Source organism: Globicephala melas, chromosome X (assembly GCF_963455315.2).
Source record: "Globicephala melas chromosome X, mGloMel1.2, whole genome shotgun sequence".
NCBI classification, from domain to species: Eukaryota; Metazoa; Chordata; class Mammalia; order Artiodactyla; family Delphinidae; genus Globicephala; species Globicephala melas.
Genome location: NC_083335.1, coordinates 98,121,831 through 98,143,593, shown reverse-complemented (window position 1 = coordinate 98,143,593; position 21,763 = coordinate 98,121,831). Strand labels below are relative to the sequence as shown.

General features: G+C 36.1%; 1 protein-coding gene across 1 annotated transcript in view; it reads right to left on the bottom strand.

Annotated features, from left to right (window-relative positions):
* DMD (dystrophin) overlaps positions 1-21,763 on the bottom strand; it is a 2,243,521-nt gene that overhangs the window by 1,417,822 nt on the left and 803,936 nt on the right. Inside the window, exon 18 of the mRNA XM_060293058.2 lies at positions 11,957-12,080. Coding sequence (XP_060149041.1) covers positions 11,957-12,080 — 124 coding nt within the window. The remainder of the gene's footprint in view (positions 1-11,956; positions 12,081-21,763) is intronic.

Sequence of the window (21,763 nt, the reverse complement as noted above, 5' to 3'; positions counted from 1 at the left end):
TCAGTTTCATAAAGCTTTCTAAATTCCTTTGTTCATTTCTCCTAACCAGAGTTAACTTTTGAACAACAAAAACACAATTACTTAACAAAATGTAGCATGTAATACTGCTGCGTTTAGCTAATAATGTCTCTACAGAGACAATTTTAAGCTATGATTCAGTAGAACTATATTACTATAGTCATTAAAACCTGTGGCTATAACAATATGTTATATGTCCTAAACCTAACAACCTGCAGAAAAAGCAAGCTATAATGTATTTAACATATAGTGAGACATTATTTTTGTGATTTAATAGTGGCATTATACAAAGATTTCACTTGAGTTTGTGGCAGGAGGTTATTCTACATCAGACTGTTTTTTAAAACTTTTAGATCTATAGGCATTTAAACAAATATTCCAAAGTTTAATTGGAATTGGAGTACAGGTGGGAGGCATATAATTGATACATGCACACCCCGTGGAGCATCGTTCAGTAGAACTTTCTGCAAGGATGGACATATTCTGTATCTGCACTATCCAATACATCCCACTAGCCACGCGTGGGTACTGAGTGCTCAAAACATGGCAAGTATGACTGGGGATATTAATTTTTAATTTAAGTTAATCTAATTTAACTTAAATTTTAAAAGTTACAATGTGTCAAGTGTCAATTGTAATTGCACAGCGCAGATCTAGTGTCTTCCCTCTGAAAGCAAATAGTTAAAGACAGACAGATAAGATATGTAGACATAAATACAGATATATACAATATGGCAACATCACAAACACTGTCAGAGAAGTAAGTAATCATCTTGACTGGACTATTCCCCGAGCACACCAAATGCTGGAAACGTTCATAAAATAATCCATATATTTTTAAATATTTAAAAAGATTCTCCAATTTAAAGAAGTAGTCACAAGTGAACAGAGAGCTCTTTAAATTTATTTTAAAAGGAGTTCATGAACTAAAATTACTGGATTTAAGGTCAAAGAGTGCAAAATGCTAAAAGAGTCTATAGACAATACAATACATCCAATCAGGAAAAACTGTAATATACAAGAAAACAAATTAAAATTTAGCACAATAAATGAAATAAAAGGACAGCCTTTTTAAAAAAGTATTTATAGACTAGCTGGAATATATACGTTTTAAATTATGCCATCAAGGGCAGCAAATGAGAACTCAGTTTCATCTCATCAGTAGCAAAACTCCAAAGGTAATAGAAACATTTTACTATCTTGGATTCTACTTGAAAATTTCCAAGTACACAGACTATGGTGCTTGGGGATTATATGCTCCCAGGATGCTGCATCAATTAGCAGGTGAAACTTCTGGGTTATCTTGAAAGTGAGCTTCACAAAGACATTACTGAATTGTTTACACAAGTGTGTACAGAACCAAGGAAAGTTCTAGCTTGCTACTTAAACTGAAAAGTCCATGAAAATAAAGTAGCCACAATATACTGTTAAACGTAAGAACCTAGACGAAGCTCCAAAATTCACATATTCTTAATTCTCGACTTTGGTCTTCTAAATTCTCTGTCCTTAGCATCTAATTGGCACACGTTTCCCAATACTTTAAATTTGTTCTCCATTAAAAGGTAAATGCTATCTGCAAAGGACTCTGAGCATTTAGAAGAGAAAAATAAGCACATTCTAAGTAAATATATAATATTCAAATATTTACAACTACCAAGAGCTACAGCGGGATGTGGGGCATCTCAAATTTTAACTACATCAGCTCAAAAAAAAGAGAAAATAAGAAAAATACTTGTACTACAACAAAATGACAACAAGAACAATGAGAACAAACTGGTGTTCTTTGAGTTAAACAGTTTTAGAATTATCCTTTTCTAACACAGTGGCTTCTATTTTATCTACATTGAGTTTTGTTTTGTTTGTTTTTTTAATATGAAATTATATGAAGAGTAGAATCAGAATACCATCTTGTCTTTATAAATGATGAAAAGATTATCAATGGCCTCCTTAATGTCATGATCATAATCTCTTTATTCTAAGCATCTAATGGAATAATCAATTAGTATTACTAACAGAGAGACAAACATAATTGAATATCTCAGGGGTAATATTTGAGCTTAAATACCTTGTTTGGTTAGCCACATTATTCCAATTATTCTAATTTATATAACAATAACCACCATCATCAATCACCACAACAAAACAGTAATCTCTGTAGTAGGTACTATTATTCTCCCAATTTGACAGAGGAGGAAAGCGAGGCGCAGAGAGGTCTGTGAAACATTTGAAAACACTGAGATAACCATGATAAAAATGGAATGCCTTACACTGTGTACCAAATTACTGTGTATTACATGATTTCATATGTATTTCATAATAATTCTGTGAGATAGAATCAGCATTATTTTATCCTATTTTACACAAGAGAAAATTGAGCGCAAAGAAGATTAAGTCATATATCCAAGATCATTGAAGTAGAGGCAATTTCCTGGTGGTCCAGTGGTTAAGATACTGCACTTCCATTGCAGGGGGCATGCGTTCAATCGCTGGTCCTGGTCGGGGAACTAAGATCCCGCAAGCCACACGGTGTGGCCAAAAAAAGAATCATAGAAGTAGAAAGTTTTAGACGAATATTAGAACCCTGATGATCTAGTTACAAGTTAAGCTCTCTTTGAAACATACTCTGCTGCTTCTAGGGGTATTTCAATGAAGATGAATCAAACAGATTTGAACATATCTTATTCCAACTCACAGTAAAAGTAACCTGATAGTTTGGATGTAGTCAGGGATGGTATTCAAAATATTTACCCATTAATGCAGCATGGGCACCAAGGTATCAGAAGGAATGCCTGGCCACTCGGTATGGACACTGACAGTCTATAGGCTCACTGGCAACTGTGTACAGCTCAATTACTGTACCCCATTGCTGATGTATACTACTTGCAAACTGAGTAACTGCTGCATAAATAGAGATACAGGTCTGAGAAAGAAGCAGTTAGTAGCCTCCACATATTTGTCAATGTTTAGATGATACCTGGATTCTGATAAGCAACAACATTTTAAAGAAGAATATTGGAAAATTAAGAGAAAAACTGACATAAATGTGCCTTGAGGAGTATGAACAAGACAGTGAAGAGCCCAGAAAATTTCATTTCAGACACACCTCTAGATAGTTGATTACAAATGAGAAAATTTAGGGTAGCAAGGAGACAGGAAAGAAGGTAATGAGAAGTTTTGGAGTCACTCTGTTCTCAGGTGGTTCGAATTCTGTCCCCACTGCTTACCTGCTGTTTGACACTCAGAAAGTGTCAATGGCTGATTCTCAGTCCTCAGCTTATTTATCACCATAATTTGATTCAGAAGATTCCTCTTCTTGGGAATATTGATTTGGCTTCCTAGACTACAAACACAACTTCCTCTGACCTCAAAGACTGCCTTTACTCAGTCTCCCATGCTGGTTCCCCCTCATCTCCCCGACCTCTAAATATAGTGTGTTCTAGACCTCGATCTATATTTCCATTTGTTCAGGCCAACAACTTCGAATCCTTCTTGACTCTTTATCTCAAACCCCACAGGCAATCCATCAGAAAATCCTATGGGTTCTTACCTCAAAAGACATCCAGAAAGCAATGTTATAACTGTGCTCACTACTACCACACTAGTCGAAAGACCCCCATCATCTCTCGTGAGTCTAGATGTTTCAAAATAGCATACTAAATGGTATCCCTGGTTCCTGTCTTTGCTCCCTAATGATACATTCTCAACACAGCTGACAGAGAAAGCCAGCTCAACTCTCCAAAAGCTTCCCTTCTCACTCTGAGTAAAAGCTCAAAGCCTAACCATGGCTTCACCTGACTTTAATCTCCTTAGCCTCTCTGACTTCTGCTACTAAACACCTTGATATTTCAGCCCCAGACACACTCTGTTTTTCTCTGACACTCTAGGCACACTCCTACCTTCTCGGGCTATGCATTTATTCTTCTCTCTGCCTTAAATGGTCCTGCCTCAGGTATTTGTAGATTCCTCATTCGATCTTTACTTAAATGGCACTTTCTCAGTGAGGCCTTGTACTGCCACTTTATCTACACACACACACACACACACACACACACACACACACACACACACACACACACACACACACACACACACACACACACACACACACACACACACACACACACACACACACACACACACACACACACACACACACCCCCCTTAGCTCTCATTCCCCCTTCATTTTCATCTTTGGCATTTATCACTAACATTCTATACGTTTTACATATTAATCTGCTTAATTTCCACCTTGCCCACAGGAATATAAACGTATAAGGTCACGTATCCTTTTGCATTCCCTTCTTCACGCTATCTGCAGTGCCTAGAATAGTGCCTGGTACATAGCAGATGCATAATAAAGTGAGGTCTATCATAGCATCATGCCTCCATATACAATATTACAGTCTATCCCACTCCACCCACAGTTCAAAAGCTCTATGAAGGTGTACATGTGTAACAATCCTGGTAGTTATACATACAGTGGTCACAGAAACAGCCCAGGAAAGCTGAGGAAAGTAAAGTTGGATTCAATGAAAGTCTCCTGGAAACTCCAGATGAGATTGAGAGTTGGGCAAAACTCACTCTCCAACAGGACTGTTATGTAGTCCTGAAAACAGGAATAAACAATGACCCAAATAGAAAACAAGTAGCACCACGTAAAGTTCATTAACTCAAAACTTAATAGAATCCTGCCTTGGCTGAGGAAGAGAAAACAAAGGGGAAAAAACCCCCAACATGGTACTTGTAACATTTATTACAGAATAAAGAAAAAATATCATATTGAAAAAAATTAGAGGGAGTATAAACTCCCAACAGCGGTCTACCAAACAAAAGTTCAGGAAACAGTTCTGGCATCTTCACTGAGATATCATGGACTTCATAAAAAAGCAACATAAAATCATAAGGCTAGAAGACGTTGAATTTAACAGAAATGGAATGAAATACCAAGGCGACAGAGACACTGATCTCATAAGGAAGAAACTAAAGCCGCATTATTACGATCCAAATTAATACTGGAGATTGTAAAATGTAGACTTGATACTGAACAAAAGAGAAGGGAATGTTTCTTGACTATGGTACTAACCAGCATTCTTTGGCCTCAGTAGCAAATAAACAAGTATTCCCACTTGTCAAGTAGAGAGTTATAGTATTTTCAAGTACCCTAATTAAGTTGTTCCTGTATTTCCAGACTGTGCAAAATCTTTGGCTATGCTGACATGTGGGAATGTTTTGTTATCCACTAGGGAATAAGTGTAACAACACTTTACTGTTCTCAGAAACTTGGGGATTACTTTTTTCTCAGATGTTTTTCAAATGTTTCAACATCTTCAGTCTTTCTTCCTCTTCCATGGTTCCGACTCTCTCTATTTATTGAGATATATATATATACACACACATACATATATATATGTATGTATATATATGTATATATATAAAAGCTTCCCCCTTGTTTTCAAGGCCACGAATATTATCTGAATGTTCTTCAACGATGACACTCATTTTCTTCCATGCATTTCATCTTCAATGTTAGTCCAAATATCTATAGCCAGACTTTAGCCCTCACTACTTTACAGAAACTTATTTCATGAAAGGCTCCAAATATTTTTCCTGCCAGGTACAATGCTTCTTAAAGCATTAAGTACCGATAACTAAAACAACCTCTTTCAAATCACCTTGTTCATGAAAACATATCTGCCCTTGACATTAAGATCTTTCTATAATCTTTCTTCCTCTAGAAACTCATCCAGCTTTTCTGTATGTGTGCCTATTTCCTTATGTATCTCTGTTTATCATATATGTATGTGTATGAATACATATGTATAATATGGATATAATATTTTTAATTGTAAAAGTATATATTTTATAACAGAACGCAGTTTTGAAATTATTTTTTCTCAACAGAGAAAAATTCTTTACTCAGTATATATTCCGTATATGATCATATGTTTAGAAGCTACTACTCAAGATTCTAAAGTATCTAGTACACATAAATTCAAGTAAAGGCATGAGTGAACCATTGCATGAGCAATGAATTGTACATTTTCAAATATATAATGGGCTCATGAAAATTCTGAGATCATCAGGAAGTTATGAATTCTAAAGTGTATAACTTCAAGTGCAAAATAAAAGGCAATTCAAATCACTATGCTGGGCACACGAAACTAATATTGTATGTAAATTATAATTCAAAAAATAAGATAATTGATCAAAAAAGGCAATTTAGTTGTATTATTTTAAAAAAGAAACATAATTAACATAAGTTTTAAGCAAAGTATACAGGAAAAAGAAGTTTACTAGTTCTTTAATAAGCTGATTAAAAACACTCATGACCTCTTGTCCTCCTTCTTTACCGGCATCTCTTAAAGCCCTCTTCTTTTCATGACATCTTTTCTAATTAATATGAAAGTAAGTCCCACATCCCCCAGAGTCCTACTCTGACTATAGAAGCAATTAATTTTCTATTCACTTAAGATTCTATAATGAAGTTTTACCCTTTGACAGAAAAAGTAATTTATTCACTCAAATGTTTATTCAGAAGTTGTTATATCCTTCATATTGGTAGCAGAGCCTGACTTAAAACGTGCCTGCAGAACTGAAAAAAAAATCACTTATTCACATAATCAAACATTAATTGGATTAAATACCAGGCGCCTATGTTACACACTGCATACCAAAACCAAACTAAGCCAAACTAAAAGCAAACGAACAAACAAACAAAACCCAATCAGATTAAGTTCCAGTCCCTAGTTTCTAGAAACCAACAATATAATCAATGTAACAATGGCGAGAAATCAGCTTGGATAAGTAAAAAGGAATTAGGTCATGGTAGTCTGCATAAGGGCAACATGAAGACAGTGACTTTGCCAATGCCTTTCAGTCAAAGGCCACCAGGAACCTGCCTGTAGATGAACAAAGTTAAGTTGATTTACTAGTTGCAACAAGAGACATGGCATGTAATAGGGAACTATGGGGGTATGTCTCTAAGAGGATGTTACAAATAGTTTATAGGGTTTGGGCTTGTGTAAGGTGATGTGGGTGGTCAAGGAAGCAAGGCTTTGCCTTTAATTAGAAGCTGTAAGGAAGTGGAGGTGATTCTATGATTGGATATCTTAAATCTTCTTATCTAGATGGCAGAAAGAATGTAGAGGCTAAAGCCATGATTAGTAAAGGAGCATAATCTGTCATATTAGTGAAGAGGAGGGATATTTGGTCATTTTGGGTGGTTTGGACAATGTTAGTATTTTTTACTGTATTGAGACATAATTACACAATGGTCACATTTTTGTCGTGATCCATCATGACTGTGGAGTGGCCCTGTCTGAGGTGAGCATTCGGAGTTGTTTGTCATATTCAACATGAGAACATTACAGACTAGCTGCAAGTACTAGTACAGCATCTAGCACCTCCAAGGCCTAACTGCAGTGCCAACCCAGCTCCTGGGTCTCAGTGGCTGCTCTTTTTTTTCTCAAATGAATGTAAACAGAGGCATAACAGGATACTACTTATGTTTTAGTAAGTTCACTCTGGCAGAAGTGATGTGAAAACTTCTAAAGTAATACAACATTAGTGGCAGTGAAGACCAGCTAGGGACTGTCATCTTAAACCAAAGTCAGCCATAATATTAGCTTTAGTCAGGGTTGTGGTGATGGGAATAGAGAGAACTGGACAGTTTCAAGAGCTGTTAAGGGAATGAGATTAAATGAACTTGTCAAAGGGTAGACGTGTGAATGGTAGAAAAAAAAATCTAGATGACCCAGTTAGCTTTTAGGTTTCTGGATGAGGTTGCTGGAAGAAGAAAAGTAAAAAGAAGGAATAAAGGAGTGCTGGAGAGAGACTGAAGTTTAAGTTTGCAGGCAAACATTCAAGTAAATGTGTCTATTACGCAATTAGATATACTGGACTAGGCTTTAAGGGAGAGACACGAGCTAAAGATACACATTTGGGAGTCATTAGAAAATAGATGCTATTTGAATGGGAAGTAATGAGGATAATCTAGAGAGGAAAACAAGGGAAGAACTGTACAGAATTTCAATATTAAAGGAAAAACAAGATGGAACAAAACGGCAAAAACGTTAAAAAGGTAAACAATAGAGAGTGGTATTCCATAATCCAAAGGAGGAAAGAATTTCATGAAGGACTAAGAGGTTAATAGGGTCTAGTCCTGCAGAGAAGTTGAGAAAATAAGGCACACAAATATTCACATATATATTTATAGGATAGGATGGAAAGATGGAAAAACAGCCTGTTTAAAGGCTGATGATAAAGACCCAGAAAATAGGGAGACATTGAAGAAATGGATGTGTGGCTGAATGGAAGCAGGTTCCTGAGGACACAGACAGTGAAGATATTGAACACACACCCCCTGAGAATAGCCCTAATGAGCCAAAACACAGTCTCTACCACCAAGGCAGAGGGAAATAAAGAGACCGTGAGCACAAATACACATAATTTAAGAGAAATTATTTTAACTAAAGTAGGAGGGAAAGTCACCTACTGTAAATGGTGGGGAAAAGTTTAAGAAGCCTATAAAAACTTGAAATAATAGTTAAGAAAAGTTGAGAAAATTTACTAGGGAAGTATGGAAAGCTTAGGAAGAATTACTGATGAGTCTATTAAAGTGTGTTTTTTCCGAAATGGAGTAATGTCTGGCAGCGAAACATCTACAGTATTGTTAATGCAAGTGGGTAGGTGAATTGAGGAGAAGAGGGAAATGGAAGCTTTTGGAGACAGCAAGATAGTCCACGTGGGCTGAGATTTTTAAGGATAAAGGCATAACTTGGGTGGAGGAGACTGTGAACCTGATGCCAAAGTTTTCGAAGAGAAAATAATAGAATAAATTGGTGAATGACAGATGGCCACTTGGCATGAAACACAAGGGAAGTGACAGTTTTACATTAAGGGTGGTACCTTTGGAAGTGACCCTGAGAAGTGAGTAAACTAGCAATTCTAAAGGAGTGGAGGAGTGAGTCATTAATCTTCGTGGTGATCTTAAGGGTAAAAGTATTGGGTTGGCCAAAAAGTTCATTCGGGCTTTTTTCCATCTTACAGAAAAACCCGAACAAACTTTTTGGCCGACCCGATAAATTCCATATATGAACAAAACGGGTATACAGGAGAGAAAGTCTGTTTTGGAAGAAGGGTTTCCGAGTGCACAGTGAATGAGTGTGAGAAAGCACAAAGAAGAGAAAGTGAGACAGAGGAAAGAGTACAGAAGAGCATAGAGACGAAGATACAAGAAAGGACAGGTGAATAGAGGTTCCTATATTCTCCGTGGCAAGCACAGATAACAGAGATAAGGGAACGGTAGAATTAATTGGCTTGAAGATTTCCCACAGAACTTGGTGAAAAGTTGATTTGGTATGGGTGTAAGCAAGTGTAAGTCCCAGGAAGAGCCCAAGGCCTATCGACCTTAATGGCTAGTAGGAAAGCTTTTCAGGAGAACACTGTAGAGGTATAAAATCACCTTGGGGTAAGAAGAGCTTGTTTTGTTGGTTTAATTACTAACTTACATTATCATGTGCTCAGTTCAAGAAGTTGAGTAGCTATACCTGTTAAGTCAGCTGGAAATTCTGAACTATGGTGACATTAACAGAATGAGTGAAGAACACCTAGGAGTCTGGTAAAGTCTCCCATTGTGTATTGATTCTCCAACATTTATGTACGTAGGAATCACCTGTGGATCTTGTTTAAATGCAAATTCTGATTTATCAAGCCTGAAATCAATCCTACAGTTCTAAGAAGCTCACAGATGATGCCAATACTGGTTGTCCAGGGACCACACTTTGAGTAGATATGTCCCCTAGAACTCAACTTTTAAAAAAGTGTATTATGTTAATTGTATGGATAAAACACATTGTTAATAGAGAAGGAAAATTTTTGTTAGATTTAAAAGTATATAAATCTGAAGTGACAGTGTCCTAGGATATTCTAATTGGCTGAAAGTGCTTGATTCCTTCATTCATTTATTACTTCAAGTGAAAAAAAAAAGAGGAGGTATTATTTAGCCATTTTTAATGAATGCCTAAAAATGAATTAATAGCACTCAAGCTCATGAGATAGGCCTCCCATGTGTTCAAAATAACCTACATAAACTGACAGGTGAAGAAGCAAGAAAATTAATGTATGCCTAAACTGCATATCCATCACCATTACTATGTATTTCTCTCAAGGATTTTTTTAAATACATATACCTTATATTTAGCCTGAAGGAAATGTCTAGGTAAATCATTTCATGTCCTATTTTAGTAGGCAATTAAGAATGATGTTTTTATTTCAGAATATGAGAGTAAAAGTTGATAAAGGTGACTCAACGAAGCATCAGAAAACCACTCATACAGTATTGTACATTGTTTTTAGCACTTGCAGTCTCTCATTGCTGGACACTATTGATTAAATGCAAATTGCTTCTAGGTAACCATATGATAACAGGAAATTTTTAAATTTATAGTCTGGAAATGCTAGAATTCAATTTTCCTGCTTGATCAAAGCTATTTTAAGACACAGAAATAGGATGGCAAACAGTTAAGTAGATTATTCAGATAGATAAAAAATATTTAATTAGCTAATAAAATGTCTACCCAAGGTGATTCATACTTTCAGTGGTCGAGTATGTCACATGAACTCCGACACATAATTAGAGTTCATCTTCTCTAAGTAATTTTCTACTTGTAGACTTTCCCTCAAAAATTGTAACAAAGAATATACCTTTGAATAAGTATACTCTGAAATAAGATATTTCGCTATTTTCTACATGTTATCATTCAGTTTAATTTTAAAACTAAAACATTAACAATATAATCATAATTCCCTTTTCTTGAAACTATCTATAATAGTCCGTTATTAAGCTGATAACAGAATACCATAGAAAGCCAATAAGAAATTTAAAATAACTTTCCCATTTATAAACAGTCAACTCTGAGCAATGTTGATGAAATTCTCTCTCCCCCTCAAGCAGCCTAAAAAAACAGAATTTTTTCTCCTAGAAGAAGATTTTTTTGTTCTCCAAAAGTTCCAACCCCACGGCAGGTATTCCCTTGTATCTGTGTTAGTGTTGTATTTGTAAACATCTAATAGATTTTGTAATTCATGAAATCAAATGCTGGAAAGATAAAGCAGAGTGAATCCGCACATGTGATCTTCCTATAGCTAAAATTATTTAACATTCAGAATACCTGTTTCTTTAGCCTGCCCACTGCAGAATATTCACTCTGCCTGTGAGAAATTTCCTCACAAACTATTGCCAATTATATACCAAAAATGGATGTTTATAAGTCGAAGTTGAAAAATCAAAGCCTTGATAATGTCCCTGAAGATGAAACAGCTCTTATTAAATTAATAAAAATCCCTATTGCAAAGGATGAAACTATAATGTCTCAGTAGGAAATAAAACCAGCAAACAATCTTTTATAAAAAAATAAAAAGGCCGGGCAACTTTTAGTTATGTTAATGTAATACGTACATATCCAGAAAATGCAAATATGTTATAACTTATGACAATTATTAATGATTTTGAAGTATAACATTTTGATGACAGTGAGAGCACAAACAGGGTCTTTAGTATTCCTAAGGGTCGGGTCTATTCTATTCCATTCTGTTCTGCAAGCCTGCTAAAATATCAGCCTTCAGGTGAAAGAACAATATATGAAGGGAAATCAATATGAGTTCATGTTACAAAGTTGTTAATTTACAGCTAAGTAATATAAAAGTTAAAGAAGGTTTACAAAAAGTATTCCTCATTAGTCACAGCAGAATCAGTAAACATTTCTCTATACTAAACTTTGATTCTACTTGATATGTAAAATATATTTCAAAGATATCTTTAAAAGCATTATATCATATCACTTTAATCTTTTCAACTTTAAGAGAATAAGAGTTCAGAGCACAGAGTTTACAAGCAGCAAAACTTAGCAAAATACATAAAAAATAATGCATAACCTACATTGACTTTTTCTTTAAGGTCTGAGAAGTTGCCTTCCTTCCGATAGACTGCAAATTCAGGACTCTGCAACACAGCTTCTGAACGAGTAATCCAACTGTGAAGTTCAGTTATATCGACATCCAACCTAAGACAGGGAAAAATAAGGGTCATTATTTCTTGATTATATCTTTCTTCTATATGGGAAAAAAAAGCAATCTATCAACATTTACCATTTTTTCCCAAACTGAAACTTCTGCCTGATGCCCCTATTACTGTTAACAGCATTACTATTTCCCTGGTCAGGATGGCTCAAAATTTGGAGTCAGCTTTGATCCAGTCTCATGATCACAGAGGTCATTTTATTCATCTCAATGTAGCAATGACCTCTACAAGTTACCTCTATAAGTTATTCCTCAGCCTTTGTTTGAATGTCTGCATGATTGAAAAGTTAGTACTTTCCAAGATAACTCTCTTTCTTTTTGGAATGTACTTACAGTAAACAAAAAATTCCTTTTGGTGGCCCCCATTAAACCATACCTCGGATACTCATGCCCTTCGTGTTGTCTCCAACCATATTGACGCTGTGTTTGGTCATATGACTTGCTATAGCAAATGGGAGGGATATTAGTACGTGTAACGCAAGCATGGGCTTGATAAGTGCTTGCACCTTGGATCTTGTCCTCGTAGAACACACACTCTGAGAAGGCAAGTGTTATATAAGACGTTGAAGGATCCTAAAGTGCTTTACAAAAGCTCAGGCTTGCCAGGTGGAAAGACCACGTGAAAGAGCATGCAGCACCAGGCAAGTGAATAAAGCCTTCTTTGACCTTCTGACCCAACTCAAACACCAGCTGAATACAACCAAGGAAGTGCTCTAGCTGACTCCACTCAGAGCCATGGAACTGCCCAAAGAGCCCTGCCCACATTGCAAAATTGTGAGATATGATAAATAAATAAATAAACCATTAAATTTTGAGGTGGGTTGTTATGCTGCAATAGATACGTGATCACCCACACTGTTATTCCCAAACATTCTTTTATCGCAGATATCTATGGAGCTACTGGGAATAAACTATTAACTCTGATGAGGTGATTCAGGTCTACTTAAAGCAAATATTTTCAAGGGAGTAAGGTGAGTTCCAAGGGTGGAGAATGTCTATGAATCACTTGAAATTTCAGGCACAATTCTGAATGTGTGTGCATTTTTCTTGAGAAAGAACCTATAGATTTTATCAGCATCTGTAAAGAATCTATGATAACGGGAATTTAGAGATCATCTAATCCAATTGTTTATTAAACAAAACAAACAGGCAAACAAACAAATGAAAGTTATCCAGAAAAATCAATGACTTACTCAATTTTCATAGGAAATCTGTGGAGTAGACCAAAAATACAAATACAAGATTTAAGACACCAAGTAATGTACTGTAATCACCATGCTGTAGCTTCTTTTCCAATACAACCCTCAAATAGTTGAAATCAACTCTTTAAATCCACTAGAAGATATCTGATGGTCAGCCTACCCTACTCCTAGTTACTTCAATGGATATTCCATGGTTTGTCAGTATCTTACTTTCCTTAAAATGTGGTTCCTAAAAAGATCATATCAGTGGTGTTTAGTATAATCAGGAAAGAATAGACAATTATCTTCTTTATGAGTACTTTCATTGAGGTAGCCTATGAGTTCAATCAACTCAAATTTCAGGGCTTTAAATCATATAAACCTGTTAGAATTTTTCATGTTATTTGCAGGCTATTGTTTTAAAATTAAACTGATAAAGAGTTTCACAGAACACAAAACACTTCCAAAAGCCTTTTGTTTTCTTACAAAAATCAGTGGTAATGTACTACCAATCTCTCTGCTCATATGAGGAGATGGAGGCTCAGAGAAATTAAGTCAATTGCTCTCAGACTGTTAGTACCATACGGACGAAACTTAATTCATCTTGTTCACCATTATATCCTTCACCTCAAAGAGGACCTGATTCATAGTAATAAATATGTACTAAGTTTTTATTTACCAAGGCTACCCAACTGGAAATAGAAGAAACAGAGATCTGAATTCAGAGATTTTTTATTCTAAATTCCACATAATTAAATGTCAATCCCTTATTTCATTTGCATATGGATTATAAATATTTATCGTGTTTTATTTTATCATATATGGTGGTTATCTTTCCTACATTTGTTTTTTGCATAAGTTTAACTATTAGGTTTCCTATTTCTTCACTTGTAATGCTGATTTTAAGAGTCCTGTTGCATGCTACTAAAAATCTTTCTCATTGATGTTAATTTATGAAATCAACAGTCTTCAACTATGGTCATTTAGCCACCCACCAAATCCAGTGCATGTTTTCCATCAGAATGTCTTAAGAAGGGCATTTTTGTTTTTCTTTTAGTCCAGTATAAAAATCTGTGTGTGTCTCCGCCGGTGGACATTCACTTGCCAGTGCATGGGGCAGGCCAGGAGTACTGGGATGTTAATACCTCAGTGGTGACCCTCAGCTAGTGAGAGCCGGGAGTTGGTAGATAAATATCCCAGCTCCCTTGCCTTCAGTGCAACCACCTTGAGGGATATTACACACAGTGTCTCAGAAGGTTCCCAGCAGGATTGAGCACAGTTGCCTCCATTGTTAACCTGCTCATGTATCATCCTGTAATGGCTGCCTTTTTCTTATCTCACTTCCTCACTTTGCTTCCTGGGATTACTTCCTAAAAAAACTACCTGCACCAAATCTTTGTCTCTAGATCCACTCTTGTGGAAACCCAGACTAAGGCAATGATCAACAGCCTCAAATGAACCCAGCATCCTGCCATATTTAATTTTTTCACCTTGAGCTCTGACTCTCCACAGGAACTATTTCAAACTTTTCCCAAAGCTCTCAAAGCTCTGATCTGTCTTTTTTCTTTGGGATTGACATATACACACTGCTATATTTAAAATAAAAAACCAACAAGGGAAAAAAAAATCAACCAAAATGAAAAAAAGCTCTCATCCATCTTCTTTCTCCACCTATCAACAGATGACATTGTTTCCTACTTTACAGAGAAAAGTGCAATTATCAGACTAGAATTTCTCCCTTCCACTTCCTATGTCCAAATATCCAATCTTACCTGCCTGTGCCCTTCTCATTCCTTTCCCTTCAAATGAGTTTCTCTTCTTTTACTTAAAGCTAATCCCTCTACCTGCATTTTGTACTTCATTCTCTTACTTCTTCTCAGGCATTTGAGTCTCTCAATTTTTTTTTAATGTATCCACTGTAAATTCAACCCCTCCCTCTCAAGTTAATTCTTCATATGGAAATTTAAACATATTTTTATTGATTCCTTTATTAAAAAATCAACACTCTCTTGACCTCCATATTCTCCTCTGACCATTCTCTTATCTTCTGCAAAGGCAAATGTTTTGCAACAGTTGTCCAGTTTCCTGTCAGTTCCCCATCTCCTCTTCACTCCTTAATCCACTCAATGTTGTTTCTTAACAAAAACATATTAATAAAGGAATCATGTCACTAAAGCCAATGGAGAGTTTTACTTTCTTGCCATCTAGCAACACTTAACACTGTTGTTGACCATACTCTTCTTTGAAATTCTTTTTTTGCCTCCATGATCCCCCTCTATTTATTTTGTCTTCTATTTCTATGACCACGGATAATTTTTTCTTTGCAGGCTCATCCTCTTCCATCCTGTTATTACATGCTGAAGTTTATCAAGGCCCAGTTCATTTCCAGTCATCTTCTATCCTATTATATTACTCTCTCACTAGCAATCTTAATCATGCTAATGACCTTAACCACAATATATATATATCAATGACTCCGATACAGATATCTCTACTTCAAGCATTTCTTCTGAGCTCCATAGCTACATAACCATCCACCTACTGGATGATCCCACTTGCATGCTGTAAGAGCTCTTTCAATATATAATGTCAAGACCTAATGTTTGATTTTCGCTCCCAAACTGGTACCCTCCCAGTGTCCTCAGACCTGTGAATGGCATCACTGTCTATCACCTTTGATACCCTCCTCTCCCTTCCCTCACATATTTAGCAAAGTCTAATCCATCAAACATTCTATTTCTTGTGAATCTATCTGCTGCTCAGGATCTCTACAGTTGGCATCCTCACTGATCTTGCCATTAAATGTGACCAAAACTACTGAAATGGCCTCTCCACTGGTTCTAGGCAACCTTTCTGGAACCCTCCCATCTGTTCCATGCACTACTGGTGAAATTATCATTTCTAAAAGATATCTGATTATATAACCTTCATTCATTAAGCCACTCAAAGATTTTCCATTTTTCTTAGGATAAAGAGCAAAATTTCAGACCTCTTAACCCTATACTTTACTTCTAGAAACAAATCTCTCTTCAAGTTTCTTAGGGAGCCAAGGAGCCATACTGCAGTCTTGTCCCTCCCCCAATGAAGTGAAATCCTTCGTTGACTCTTATCCACTAGAAGATTTCTATTTTGGAAACTTGGCTTCTTGATATAATCCACGTTGGTCACTCTGGTCAAATCTGTCCCTTCACCTTTACACTAGTCTGACTCAATCACACGTCAAATACTCTCTGAGTCATAAACGTGAGATGTGAATATCCACGATTCAATGTCAAATTCTCCCTTTAGACTTGGTTTTTGTGGTCCCACACCCTTTTGATTCAGAGTATCTCTGTTAAAGATTGCTCACATCCACCTACAGGTCCATGAAACTAGAAGTTGACTCAAGGTGCTAAGCTGGCATCACAGCTGGGAGAGATCTGCTACGGCCTATGTTGGAGAAAGTTTTCACCAGGCCTGGAATTTACATTGGTCTTGTTTGAACATGTGTTATAATTATCCTTTACCACCACCTCTAATCAATGGCAAAAAAAAGGTAAAGGATATTTATTCAGTTTGAAAATAAATAGTTTTCCAAAAAATCATAATACTTTTAGACATCTGTCTTTCTGAAAAATGTGAAACTGCATGTTTCCTTTTAAAACACATCTCTACCTCCGTTTCTGCCACAAAATATACACTAAGTGCTTATTATATGCCAGACATAGTATTAAACTCCACAGATAACAGAGATGAAAATGCAGCAGTCTACATTATCAAGGAGTTTGGTTTAGCGAAGCATCCATTTGACAAAAAATGCTTTAGACATACAACTGGGGCTCAGCTCACGCTGCGACTTTTGTTTAGGATAATCAAAAAACACCTTTTCAATGAATTAAGATTAAATCAGTTTCTAGACTAGAGACTCTGCCAGGTAAATTGGTTATCTCCACACAATGAAGCCTTTGTGGAGTCAACACCATGATAACCGTTTGCTTGCTGCTCAGACTGTGAAGATTTTAAGGGAGGCCTGGGCACCAGTTGGCATGTAGTTCTAATAATTCAGATCAATTCAGGCAACAGGATGTAAAATCCCATAGAGAGGTCTTTCCTCATTCAATGTTTTTGTTTGTCCGATTTTATAGATTTGGAAAGAGACTGCAAAAGATGACTGACCTTGCTCTTTACATAAGTATCTTTTAGAGAGTGATTATACTCTTTTGATTTACAGATTTATTTATTTATTTTAATATTTTTTTATTTTTTTTAATTTTCTTTAACATGTTTATTGGAGTATAACTGTTTTACAATGTTGTGTTAGTTTTTGCTGTATAACAAAGTGAATCAGCTATATGTGTATATATATCCCCATATCCCTTCCCTCTTGCGTCTCTCTCCCACCCTCCCTATCCCACCCCTCTAGGTGGTCACAAAGCACCAAGCTGATCTCCCTGTGCTATGCAGCTGCTTCGTGCTAGCCATCTATTTTACATTTCGTAGTGTATATATGTCCATGCCACTCTCTCACTTTGTCCCAGCTTACCCTTCCCCCTCCCCGTGTCCTCAAGTCCACTCTCTATGTCTGCGTCTTTATTCCTGTCCTACCCCTAGGTTCATCAGAACCTTTTTTTTTTAGATTCCATATATATTTGTTTTTCTCTTTCTGACTTACATCACTCTGTATGACAGACTCTAGGTCCATCCACCTCACTACAAATAACTCAATTTCATTTCTTTTTATGGCTGAGTAATATTCCATTGTTTATATGTGCCACATCTTCTTTATCTATTCATCTGTAGATGGACACTTAGGTTGCTTCCATGTCCTGGCTCTTGTAAATAGTGCTGCGATAAACATTGTGGTACATGTGTCTTTTTGAATTATGGTTTTCTCAGGGTATATGCCCAGTAGTGGGATTGCTGGGTCATGTGGTAGTTCTATTTTTAGTTTCTTAAGGAACCTCCATACTGTTCTCCATAGTGGCTGTATTAATTTACATTCCCACCAACAGTGCATGAGGGTTTCCTTTTCTCCACACCCTCTCCAGCATTTATTGTTTGTAGATTTTTTGATGATGGCCATTCTGACTGGAATAAACCTACCTAAGGAGACAAAAGACCTGTATGCCGAAAACTATGAGACACTGATGAAGGAAATTAAAGATGATACAAACAGATGGAGAGATATACCATGTTCTTGGATTGGAAGAATCAACATTGTGAAAATGACTTTACTACCCAAAGCAATCTACAGATTCAATGCAATCCGTATCAAACTACCAATGGCATTTTTCACAGAGCTAGAACAAAAAAATTCACAATTTGTATGGAAACACGGAAGACCCCGAGTAGCCAAAGCAATCTTCAGAAAGAAAAACGGAGCTGGAGGAATCAGGCTCCCTGACTTCAGACTATACTACAAAAGCTACAGTAATCAAGACAGTATGGTACTGGCACAAAAACAGAAAGATAGATCAATGGAACAGGATAGAAAGCCCAGAGATAAACCCACACACACATGGTCAGCTTATCTTTGATAAAGGGAGCAAAGAATACACAATGGAGAAAAGACAGCCTCTTTCATAAGTGGTGCTGGGAAAACTGGACAGCTACACATGAAAGAATGAAATTAGAACATTTCCTAACACCATACACAAAAATAAACTCAAAATGGATTAAAGACCTAAATGTAAGGCCAGACACTATCAAACTCTTAGAGGAAAACATAGGCAGAACACTGTATGAACTAAGTTACAGATTTATTTTTAAGGGATTTCAAATATTTTTTAAGGGAAGTTGTGAGTAAAGTGCTTTACCTAGGAAAACTATATCTATTCATAAGCATGTGTGTTAATATGTTACACTTTCTTTCTGAAATGTAATGGAACAAAGTATCAATGAGTTTGTACTATTCTTAGGTGTTAGTTAGACTTTCTTTTTCTCTTTTCTTTCATCTTTGTGATGTCTTGATTCCTTTGGCAATAGGTGGAACCTAAACCCAATTCTTACATGATTTAAGCTGAGCTATTGCTCATGTAATATTCTGTTTACTTTTTTTTTTTTCTGTGGCTTCAATTTGGGCTTGTTGCTTCAACCATATCTATGATTTTCTTACTAAAACTTTTTGTCTCAATGTAATATACAGTCAGCCCATACTCCAAGATCTAACATTCAATACCATCCCTTAGCATTCTGGGACTTAACTGTCAGCTGCTAGCACTTGTTTTCCCTCCAGTATTCTGCCAGTAGCCAGCCCCATCTCTGTGTGCCAGCAATGAGGATGGAAGGGTGAAGGGGAAGCAGAGGCAGAGTTTTCAAAAGGCTTCCTGTGCACTCTTACTGAGTGCCAATGGCTCACATTCAATGCTTAGTCTCAGTGACATTTCCACCGCTTTTAGCAAAATGAACAAGACCTCCTTCTTGGCTTCTACTCAGACCCTGGCTTCCAAGTAACAACTGCGCATTTACTTTATTCCTTATCTATTTGGCAGCTCTTCCTTCATCATTTTCTGTGCCTTGCCCCCTAGTTTTCACATGTTCACTGGCATTGAATATTTTTTACATATCCTTGCTGAGATGTATGCCAAATTAACAGACTCCCCTGATTTAAATCCATACATGTTTCTAAATTGGGTGCTATCTATTCTCCCCAGCGTTTTGCCACTGGTATTTTTTATCACGCTTTGCACTACTTGAGGCTGGGTCTTTAATCACCAACTGAAGATATCATACAGATGTAACTCAGGTACCTTTTCAAAACCCTCAAGAATAACACTGAAGAGTTATTTTCAATACCATATTAAATCTTGGATTCTGTGCATGTATTTTTCTTCCTTTATAAAATCACTCATTTCTACTATTTTTTTTCACTTTTAAAACTCTCACAAAACATTGATAAAGAACTGACATAGAATAAGTTGCTTATAATGGGCCTGTACACCCTCAGAATCAGCCCATCAATAAAATTTCTTATTACTCTCATCTTACTCTCATAACACACTTCACTCTGTACTTAATGTACTTCTATATGTTATTACAGACAGACTCTATCCCTTAAATCCAGTCTAACTTTATCCAGAGAGGCATGGACATATATACACTACCAAACTTAAGGTAGATAGCTAGTGGGAAGCAGCCGCATAGCACAGGGAGATCAGCTCCGTGCTTTGTGACCGCCTGGAGGGGTGCGATAGGGAGGGTGGGAGGGAGGGAGACGCAAGAGGGAAGAGATATGGGAACATATGTATTATATAACTGATTCATTTTGTTGTAAAGCAGAAACTAACACACCATTGTAAAGCAATTATACTCCAATAAAGATGTAAAAAAAATTTTCTTTATCTAAGAAAATTATGACTTCTAACTCTCTATTTACAAAATGATTTTCTTCCTGTAACAGTTGATGAATATTCTGTCCTATATTTTTCAAGTATAACCTAAAATCTCATCTTTGTGATTATTTATGATTAACAGTGAAGTGACAATTTTCTCTCCTTTACAAAGGTACTCATCACAACCCCCCAAAACTAAGATCTGTAGAGTCTCATGGAACAGAGCAACCATATCTTTGATTTTTTTTTTTTTTTTTGCAAATATTTTATTACCAAACCAAGGTTTTTTTCCAAAGAGATCTTCTATTTTTCTGGAAGTTTCAAGTATGGTGCATATATACCAAATATTCGAAAGGTCTAAGTTTTCCCTCAAGATCATATTGTACAAATGGACTCTACTTCCTCCAGTTGAATTTTCCATAAAGATAATGCAAATTAGATCAATTATACTTCCTTGCAGTCTAAATTGGGAGATATATGTTTGTGTTGCAGGTGCATGTATATGTGTGTGTATGTGTAAATATTTTAAGTAAATTAAAATTAAAGCAGAAACTAACACACCATTGTAAAGCAATTATACTCCAATAAAGATGTTAAAAAAATTTTAAAAATAAAAGACAAACAGAAACACATCCAAAAGAACCAGAGGAACACTTGCAGTTTAAAAAGTTATCAATTTTGAACTGTCAACAGTAAATCATTGCATGGAATTTGTGCTCTATGATAACACTGCTAATTATGTCAGAAGAGCCTCTTAATGGGCACTACTGTGTTCCGTTAATATAGTGACTGCCACATAAAGTATTTAAGATGACACATTTACATAAACTTTAATTCAGTCACTTTTAATATACCATTTGGAACTCATCATTCGCACATGTGTAAACTATGAAACTATAAATCCTTCAAGCTCCCAGACTTAAACTAATTTGATTAGTGAGCTAGGTTATGAATGGCCATATTATATCTTTAAACATCTTTGCACATAAAATTTCATAAAAACTTATAAGCCTCACCTTTAGCAGCCTGAAAGTAAAGTATTAACATTTGTGAAATATGTTAACTCTTGCACAATCCTAAGGCTCTAGGCCTAGACCAGATGACTTAACAAACCAAATTTTAATGTACATGTTAATTAGCTAGAACACACATTTTCATGTTCATGGAAACAAAACT